The sequence below is a fragment of the Hirundo rustica genome, chromosome 5 (assembly GCF_015227805.2).
Source record: "Hirundo rustica isolate bHirRus1 chromosome 5, bHirRus1.pri.v3, whole genome shotgun sequence".
Taxonomy (NCBI): Eukaryota; Metazoa; Chordata; class Aves; order Passeriformes; family Hirundinidae; genus Hirundo; species Hirundo rustica.
In genome coordinates this window covers 1,113,797-1,123,941 of record NC_053454.1, presented here as the reverse complement: position 1 = coordinate 1,123,941, position 10,145 = coordinate 1,113,797, and the positions used below count along the sequence as shown (strand labels likewise).

At 54.8% G+C, this 10,145-nt stretch overlaps 1 protein-coding gene across 1 annotated transcript in view; it reads right to left on the bottom strand.

Annotated features, from left to right (window-relative positions):
- Positions 1 to 62: 62 nt before the first annotated feature.
- ALMS1 (ALMS1 centrosome and basal body associated protein) overlaps positions 63 to 10,145 on the bottom strand; it is a 60,500-nt gene continuing 50,417 nt past the window's right edge. Inside the window, exons 9-12 of the mRNA XM_058420620.1 lie at positions 9,204 to 9,329; positions 7,622 to 7,783; positions 1,128 to 2,140; positions 63 to 233 (exon numbers count right to left, since the gene is read on the bottom strand). Coding sequence (XP_058276603.1) covers positions 78 to 233; positions 1,128 to 2,140; positions 7,622 to 7,783; positions 9,204 to 9,329 — 1,457 coding nt within the window. The 3' untranslated portion in view covers positions 63 to 77. The remainder of the gene's footprint in view (positions 234 to 1,127; positions 2,141 to 7,621; positions 7,784 to 9,203; positions 9,330 to 10,145) is intronic.

Genomic DNA, 10,145 nt, shown 5'->3' with positions numbered 1-10,145 from the left:
ATTCCATTATTATTATTGTTGTTGTTGTTGTTGTTATTTACGAGCTCTATCACCCCAAACAAAACTTGACTTCAGTACTAAAAGGAGGCAATTGTGACCCTCATAAACCTGGATTTTTGGTTTAAATTTCCTGTAACTACCCCAGCTCCAGGAGAGGCACTGCACAGACGCAGGGTGTGGATTTTCCTTCGGATAACAGAACACGTGAACGCCCGAATTGCGACCCTGCGAATCTGAATTACGTGCTCGGGTTAAAATCCGCGTAAAAGCAACGTTCAGGACAGGTTTATGTTGCCTCCAAATAAATGTCATAAATAAAAATATTAAATATTTTTAAACCGTTCTTCACCCTCAAGAAGGTTGTTTCTCCCCCAGATTTATTTAGTTATTTGCATTATTTTTCACTATCTCACAATTCACTGGCTTATTTGACAAACAGACTTGGGGTTGTTTTCATAAAATAAATTGGCTAATTGCAATTAAATCTGGTAGCAATGATGCCAGTTCCACTTTCTTCTGGAAACACAAAAATAATGAAAGAAGTAATTCAATATTCCTCACTCGCTCTGTACTTTTCTGCATTCCCATGTATTACAGAACCCCCAAAGTCTGTAATTCCTTACTCAAACCACCAAACCCAGGCTGAGTCCCTCTTTAGGAACATTTCCCTCCCTCCTGCAAAGGGCAGCAGCCAAATTCTCCTGATGGAATTACTCCCTCCCCTTTCAAAGAACTGCACCGCAGAGCTCTGACCCGGAACTCTCAGCACTTTAAAGTTCACAACCACCCAGACAAAACCATGGCACTGTGCACGAGACAAACTGCAGGAAAACCCCAACAGCTGCACGGATCCTTGCCCAGGGATGTTCAGGCAGGAATCTGGATCAAATTTACAGCTGGTGCCGGGCACTGCCAAAGCCAGAGCCCGCAGGTGCCAGGGAAGAGCAGGATCTGCTCCCCCAGGGACACACAGAGCAGGGAAGGTCCCGGCCGTGCTTTGGCATCCCGAGCTCCCGCAGCGCCGCGCCGGGGCTGGGGCCGCGCACACGGAGGGCAGGAACCTGCCCTGGGAACAAACTCTGTGACTCCAGAGGCAGCAGCGGGGAATTGCCGTGGGGAGCTCTTACCTGGCTCTGCTGCCCCTTCCCGGGGCTCTGGGCAGCGCCCTGGGGACATCCCAGAGCTCCGGCACCCTGCTCATCCCACTGCTCATCCCACTGCTGCGGGCGGCTCTGCTCATCCCACTGCTCATCCCACTGCTCCAGGCGGCTCTTCTGCTGGCTGATGGCACCGTAGAGCTGTGCCAGCCGCGGGGACAGCCCCAGCCTGTGGCGCCCAAAGGCGCGGAGCAGCCTGGCCGTGTCGATGGTGGACAGGGACGGGGAGCTGCTGTCCCCCGAGGCAGGGCGGGTGTCCCACCCCGAGGTGCTGCAGGTGCTGCAGGTGCTGGGCTCTTCGCTGGGCCTCGTCTCCGAGGAGCTGTCGCTCGTGATCTCCAGGTGTGGCGGTGGCTGCTCCAGGACCCCGCGCGGGTGCGGGATGCCGTCGCGTCCCGGCTCCCGCAGGCCGGCCCTGCCCAGGGTCACACGCGTCTCCTCCGCTCCCTGGGGCTCCACGCTGTTCCCGGATCTCCCTTTTCCTGCCAGGCGCCTCTCCAGCCGCTCCCTCGCCCGGGTCTCCTCCTCAGGAAGCCTCTCGCCAGGCGCTGCGGGTGCCAGCGCGTGCCTGACGGGGTTCTGCAGGAGCCTGGCCAGCCGCTCCAGGCGCTCCACCAGGGACGGCTGCCCGCTCCTGCGGGAGTCCTGCTGCTGCTGTCTCCTCTGGCGCTGCAGGAACTTCGCCCACAGCTCGTCCAGGCTGCCCCCGGGGTGGCCTCTCCGCCGCGGCGCTTTCCCCGCGCTCTCGCCGGGGTTTGCTGGGTCCCTTCCATCGCCTCCCTGGGGCGGCTCCGTCCCGGCGCCGGGCTCCTCGCTCCTGCTGGCATCGGCCTCGGCGGCTCCCGAGGAGGGCGCGGCGTGCCCGGCTCCAGCCCCGGCCCTGGGGAGCTCCCCGGGGCGCGGGCAGCGGCCGCCACCCGCGGGCATCGCGCCGGGCAGCGGCGGCCGGGCGGGACTCACACGCCCGGAGCCGAGGGAGAGCTCTGCAAGAGAACACATGAGAGAGCGGCATGTCTCGTTCCTCAGCCTGAAGCGGAGGGCTTTCATCCTAAAACTTCCCAATGAAACCTCATCCTAAACGTCATCCCATCCTAAAACGTCAAAGGATGGAAAGCGGGAGCACCGAGCTCGCTCCTGAAATGTGGTGAACTGGGAAATGCAGTCTGAGCATTATTAAAGTCAAATGAACAGGATTGAGCATCATTAAAATCACATGAACGGTATTGAGCATTGCTAAAGTCAAATGAACAGTATTGAGCATCATTAAAATCATATGAACAGTATTGAGCATCGCTAAAGTCAAATGAACAGTACTGAGCATCAATAAAATCACATGAACAGTACTGAGCATCATTCAAATCATATGAACAGTACTGAGCATCGCTAAAATCAAATGAACAGTACTGAGCATTGCTAAAATCAAATGAACAGTACTGAGCATCAATAAAACCACATGAACAGTACTGAGCATCATTAAAATCACATGAACAATACTGAGCATCGCTAAAATCAAATGAACAGTACTGAGCATTGCTAAAATCAAATGAACAGTACTGAGCATCAATAAAACCACATGAACAGTACTGAGCATCACTTGCAACATGGAATCCAAGAGATTGTTTATTCTATCCAAGCGAATCTGGGGAGGAACCCAATTCCTCCTCAGGGAACTGCCCTGAACTGAGCCTTCACTGAGAGCCACGGCAGGGACCCCAAAGCGCACCCAGTGCCACAGGCAGGGACATTCCCCAGCACCCCAGGGTGCCCCATTCCCCCCCAGCCTGGCCCTGGGCACTCCCAGCCACGGGGATGCCCTGGCCACCCATGAAACACACACAGCATGTGCCAGGACCACTCTCCAAAACAGCTTTAGAGTCATTTTTAACGTAACGTACAAACTATCGGGATTTAAAACGTGCTTTGTGTCGTGTTTTTTGTGTGAAGGACCGGACGATGGGATCTCCTGCCCAGCACAGGGGCTGTGGTGGAACACAGACCTCGGATGGTGCAGCCAGGCCCAGCCTCACTGACTCTGGAAGTGCAGGAATTTTTCTTCCCATACAAGGGCAATGTTTATAAACTTGTGTAAGAGGCTTCCTCCACATCCTCCTGACAAATGAGATCAGGCTTGGGAATGCCAGGCAGAACTTTGCTATTCCTGGCTTTTCAGAAAGTTACCAAGAAATGGAAGGAATGTAAACAGGCAAAAAAAAGAAAAATAAGTTTGTATAGAGAAACTCTTTTTTTTTTTTTAATACATAACTTGCATAATTTTAAGCCCTAGACAAGCTCTGTGGGTAGAGGTAATCTTTTATTAGATCATCTAAAAATACAGTTGAAGAAGTCAGGGAAGATTTAAGACATGCAAGTCTTCCCTCTGAAAGCCTCTTTCAAGTTCCAGCTGCACTGGCTGCCTGCACAAAAGATTCTTTCTCCTTACACTTCTTTTCTTACCTGGGCCTTTAGACTACTAAAAAATGTTAGGAGATAATTCTACATTAACACTCTGGTTCCCCTCTCATTTTTATCCAGGTTACTGATGTTGCAGCCTTACATAATCATTGAAATTTTCCTCTGCAAATGGAAAGTGTCTTCTGGAAACACCAAATCTCTCCATTCTGAGAGGAAAAGTTCAAAGAAAAAAAAGCCCCACCTGAAGTGAGAAATGAAAATGATCAGACCACAAATGCCTATCAAGACCCACCAAACAGAGCCCTGAGAGAGCCAGGGGCTGATCCCACCTGGCAGCATCCTCACCAAACAGAGCCAGGAGAGCCAGGGGCTGATCCCACCTGGCAGCATCCTCACCAAACAGAGCCAGGAGAGCCAGGGGCTGATCCCACCTGGCAGCATCCTCACCAAACAGAGCCTGGAGAGCCAGGGGCTGATCCCACCTGGCAGCATCCTCACCAAACAGAGCCAGGAGAGAGCCAGGGGCTGATCCCACCTGGCAGCATCCTCACCAAACAGAGCTCTGAGAGCCAGGGGCTGATCCCACCTGGCAGCATCCTCACCAAACAGAGCCAGGAGAGAGCCAGGGGCTGATCCCACCTGGCAGCATCCTCACCAAACAGAGCCAGGAGAGAGCCAGGGGCTGATCCCACCTGGCAGCATCCTCACCAAACAGAGCTCTGAGAGCCAGGGGCTGATCCCACCTGGCAGCATCCTCACCAAACAGAGCTCAGAGAGAGCCAGGGGCTGATCCCACCTGGCAGCATCCTCACCAAACAGAGCCAGGAGAGAGCCAGGGGCTGATCCCACCTGGCACCATCCTCACCAAACAGAGCCTGGAGAGAGCCAGGGGCTGATCCCACCTGGCAGCATCCTCACCAAACAGAGCTCTGAGAGAGCCAGGGGCTGATCCCACCTGGCAGCATCCTCACCAAACAGAGCTCAGAGAGAGCCAGGGGCTGATCCCACCTGGCAGCATCCTCACCAAACAGAGCCCAGAGAGCCAGGGGCTGATCCCACCTGGCAGCATCCTCACCAAACAGAGCCTGGAGAGAGCCAGGGGCTGATCCCACCTGGCAGCATCCTCACCAAACAGAGCCAGGAGAGAGCCAGGGGCTGATCCCACCTGGCAGCATCCTCACCAAACAGAGCCTGGAGAGAGCCAGGGGCTGATCCCACCTGGCAGCATCCTCACCAAACAGAGCCTGGAGAGAGCCAGGGGCTGATCCCACCTGGCAGCATCCTCACCAAACAGAGCTCTGAGAGAGCCAGGGGCTGATCCCACCTGGCAGCATCCTCACCAAACAGAGCCAGGAGAGAGCCAGGGGCTGATCCCACCTGGCAGCATCCTCACCAAACAGAGCTCTGAGAGAGCCAGGGGCTGATCCCACCTGGCAGCATCCTCACCAAACAGAGCTCTGAGAGCCAGGGGCTGATCCCACCTGGCAGCATCCTCACCAAACAGAGCCAGGAGAGAGCCAGGGGCTGATCCCACCTGGCAGCATCCTCACCAAACAGAGCCAGGAGAGAGCCAGGGGCTGATCCCACCTGGCAGCATCCTCACCAAACAGAGCTCTGAGAGAGCCAGGGGCTGATCCCACCTGGCAGCATCCTCACCAAACAGAGCTCAGAGAGAGCCAGGGGCTGATCCCACCTGGCAGCATCCTCACCAAACAGAGCCAGGAGAGCCAGGGGCTGATCCCACCTGGCAGCATCCTCACCAAACAGAGCTCTGAGAGAGCCAGGGGCTGATCCCACCTGGCAGCATCCTCACCAAACAGAGCTCAGAGAGCCAGGGGCTGATCCCACCTGGCAGCATCCTCACCAAACAGAGCCAGGAGAGAGCCAGGGGCTGATCCCACCTGGCAGCATCCTCACCAAACAGAGCTCTGAGAGCCAGGGGCTGATCCCACCTGGCAGCATCCTCACCAAACAGAGCCTGGAGAGAGCCAGGGGCTGATCCCACCTGGCAGCATCCTCACCAAACAGAGCCAGGAGAGCCAGGGGCTGATCCCACCTGGCAGCATCCTCACCAAACAGAGCCAGGAGAGCCAGGGGCTGATCCCACCTGGCAGCATCCTCACCAAACAGAGCTCAGAGAGAGCCAGGGGCTGATCCCACCTGGCAGCATCCTCACCAAACAGAGCCAGGAGAGAGCCAGGGGCTGATCCCACCTGGCAGCATCCTCACCAAACAGAGCCAGGAGAGCCAGGGGCTGATCCCACCTGGCAGCATCCTCACCAAACAGAGCCAGGAGAGAGCCAGGGGCTGATCCCACCTGGCAGCATCCTCACCAAACAGAGCCAGGAGAGAGCCAGGGGCTGATCCCACCTGGCAGCAACCTCACCAAAGAGAGCCAGGAGAGCCAGGGGCTGATCCCACCTGGCAGCAACCTCACCAAACAGAGCCTGGAGAGAGCCAGGGGCTGATCCCACCTGGCAGCATCCTCACCAAACAGAGCTCTGAGAGAGCCAGGGGCTGATCCCACCTGGCAGCATCCTCACCAAACAGAGCCTGGAGAGAGCCAGGGGCTGATCCCACCTGGCAGCATCCTCACCAAACAGAGCTCTGAGAGCCAGGGGCTGATCCCACCTGGCAGCATCCTCACCAAACAGAGCCTGGAGAGAGCTAGGGGCTGATCCCACCTGGCAGCATCCTCACCAAACAGAGCCAGGAGAGCCAGGGGCTGATCCCACCTGGCAGCATCCTCACCAAACAGAGCCAGGAGAGAGCCAGGGGCTGATCCCACCTGGCAGCATCCTCACCAAACAGAGCCAGGAGAGAGCCAGGGGCTGATCCCACCTGGCAGCATCCTACCAAACAGAGCCCTGGAAGAGCAAATCCCGACCTTCCCCTGGAGCAGGCTCCTCCAGCATGGCAGGGATGGGGACAGGGATGGGGACAGGGATGGGGACAGGGATGGGGACAGGGATGGGGACAGGGATGGGGACAGGGATGGGGACAGGGATGGGGACAGGGATGGGGACAGGGATGGGGACAGGGACAGCAGCACACCAAGCTGGAGGTCAGGGACACCCAGGGGACAGAGGAACCTGATGTGACATCACAGCACAGCAGAGTGTCCCTGGGCAGGGCCAGCCCCAGGGAACTCCTGAAGGTTCTGGAGACAGAGGAATGGCAGCAAACACCGATGGCCAAAGGTTCCACGGGGTCATGGAATGATTTGGGCTGGAGGGACCTTAAATCCCAGCCAGTGCCCCCGTGCCAGGGCAGGGACACCTCCCACAGTCCCAGGCTGCTCCCAGCCCTGTGCAGCCCGCCCTGGGACACTGCCAGGGAGGCAGAGCCCACAGCCACCCAAGGAAAGCTGTATTTTATCAGCCAGGGAGAAGCAGAGAGACAAAACTGAGTCAAATTCTGCATTTTCTGCCAGGCTGTCAGCCAGCAATGTCACCGGAACCAGAGATCCTGAAATGCCCACCTTTGCTCTGACTTCTTCCAAGTGCACGAACACCTTTTAACAACTAAAAAATTAAAACTGCTGGAGCCCTGGGCACTGGGAATTCCAGAGTTTCTGTGCTCACAGGCACTGACCCCCAAGCAAACACTGCACTGACCTGAGGCCGTGGAACAGCTCCCAAAATGGAGTGACAGCACTGGGATTGTGGGTGTGGATAGAAGTGTGTGAGAGCACAGGGGGCAAAACTCAGAGCTGAAGGGTTTAGGATACAGGAATAGAGAGAAAGCAAGGTGGAGGATTTAGGGCAGAGGCTGCGTCCTTCTCTTTCACCTTCTTCTCCATGGTCTGGGTGGGATTTTGGAATTGGAGAGAAAAGTCCACATTGAGAACCATGGCTGGTCGGTTATTGGGTTAAAAGTGAAAATAATTTAGGTGTCATTTCTTAATTGGACAGTTTGTGCTTAAAAGGCCTTGTAGAGAGAGAGAGATGGGGCCATTTTTAATTTATTAGCTGGAAATGCTGTAGAACTCAAGGTTTGTGAGACTGCAATACAGATGGGAATTAATAAACATAAAACCCCCTTCTCATTACCTGAAGGCCATTCCAGCGGTGTCCTCTGCTCCTCAGCCCAGGCCAGCTTAGGCCCAGCCCCGTGGGCTGTCCCTCCGTGCTGGGCAGCTGCCCTGGCTGCAGGGGGATCGTCCCCCACAGGCAGCCCTCGGGCCAGGAGCGCTGCAGGAGCATCCTCTGAGCCTGCACACAGAGAGCAGCATGAGGGGCAGGGAACAGGAGGAGCAGACACAGAAAATGCCACCATCAACCAGCAGTCAGGAGCCCTGCAAATGTCCCAGGCCAGGCTGGATGGGCTTTGGAGCAACCTGGGTCAGTGGGAGGTGTCCCTGCCACGGCAGGGCTGGGATGGGATCACCTTTAAGGTCCTTCCAACCAAATTATTCCATGATCCCGTCCCTGTCTCAAGATCAGAAACCTACAGCTGTCCCCAGCAACTTCTCACCCTTCCAGCCCCAGCTGGAGACATCCCATGGATCTCCTGCACTCAGTTCCCTCAGCTGCTCCCCCCGAGCTGAGCCCTGAGTGCAGCAGGGACTGGGAAAAACAAAATGTGTTTTCATCCTGCTCTATGTTCTCCCGGAGCCTTGTGCTGCCTCATTTGCACAGTGAATTTTTATACACGGCATCGTCATCTCTGCAAAACAACAGATTTGTATCACATTTGTTTCTCTCATTTTGGACACGTTTCCCCAGATAAACTCGGGAAAGGTCAAGAGCAGAGACACTTAAACCACGCCCAGCACAATTTGTGGCTGCAGTGACTGATCTGAGCACTTCTGGCACTGTTGGATCAGCCTGATCCCTTGTTCCTCACTGCTGGAATTCGGGAACTGTGCATCTCTAACGTGAATTTTGTCTACAGACAACTTTAGATATTAAAAAGCTCTGAGTGAAACCAAGCAGCAAACAAACCCTGCAATGCCCAGGGATCAGTTTTTTCCAGGAAAAGTTCCTGCTGGAATTCAGGGACTGGTTATCTTTAACATGAGTTTTGCCTACAGGTAACTTTGGATATTAAAAAGCTCTGAGTGAAACCAAGCAGCAAACAAAGCCTGCAATGCCCAGGGATCTGTTCTTTCCAGGAAAAGTTCCTGCTGGAATTCAGGAACTGGACATCTCTAATGTGAGTTCTGTCTACAGATAACTGGATATTAAAAAGCTCTGAGTGAAACCAAGCAGTAAACAAACCCTGCAATGCCCAGGGGTCCGTTCTTTCCAGGAAAAGTTCCTGCTGGAATTCAGGAACTGGACATCTCTAATGTGAGTTCTGTCTACAGATAACTGGATATTAAAAAGCTCTGAGTGAAACCAAGCAGCAAACAAAGCCTGCAATGCCCAGGGATCTGTTCTTTCCATGAAAAGTGGCAGAGATCTGAAGGGATGCCAAGCGAGCAGTGATTCCCAGAGGAAAGGAAGGGATGCTCAGGCTGTAAAACACCGAGTTCTGCTCCTTTCCACCGCCAGCACGGATCAAAACCTCCCCTGCCGGCCCAGGGACGGGCAGCAGAGCCCGCAGGCAGAACTGTCCGTGGGGCCCAGCCATGGATCACACCGAGAGAATTCAGAAATCAGAACATCCCCCGGGGGAAGGGAAGCATACCTGAGTGGGAGCTGTCTGCGCTGGCCTCGCCCTCCTCTGGGGCCAGGGCGGCTCCTGGTTTCTGGAGAGGCACGTAGTACATGCCACTGCTTCCCCAGGGCTTGTACGGCAGCAGCAGCGGCTGGGCTGGGCCAGGAGGGAAAACCAGTGAGCAGGAGCAGGGAACACCCGGAGCAGCAAGGCTGGGCCTGGGGAGGCTGCTCGGGATGTGCCTGCTGCTGAAGCCTCAGAAACGCACTGTTCTTCAGCAAAACGAACGGCAAGTGCTATTTCAGTGATTAAATGAATTGGATTTTTTAAATCCCCGCCCACAGGTGGAAGGTCACCATCGCTCACCTGGAGAAACAGCTTCGCCTGTTCAATGTTAAAATTGTGACCAGCCTGGCAAACACTGACTCTCAGGAACATCTCCTGGACCCACAGAGCTCCCAGCTGATCCCAGTTTGAGGGAATCATTTTAAAGGAGCAGGGATGTGTCCCTCAAATCAATAAAAACAACATCAGAGCCCCAGACAAAGCATCGCTGGGGCGGGAAGCCCCCGTGAACATCCACGTCCCTCTGGTGACAGATACCCCAAACCCTGCAGTCTCCTGGTTCAGTCCGTTAAATGGAATAAAGCATTTATGGAAAGCACCAATGTGCGGATTTCCCCCTGATTTTCTGGCGCTGCTTGACTAGAGAGTAAATCAGTAATCAGATCCAGCTCTCACTGAGCTCCAAGTGAATCAACTCCAATCATCTACACACAGACACCAGGAAATACTCTCCAGCCACACTTGGACACAATGAATTCAGCTCTAGAGAAACGTGAACTGCATCCCACCAGTACCCACACAGATCCCTCCCGACAAGGCTGAAAAACCCAAGTTTAAGGGTTGGGTTTCACCCCCCAACATGAGCAGCTTTAAATATCCAAAAAAAAGCTGGGTTTGGGTTTTGGG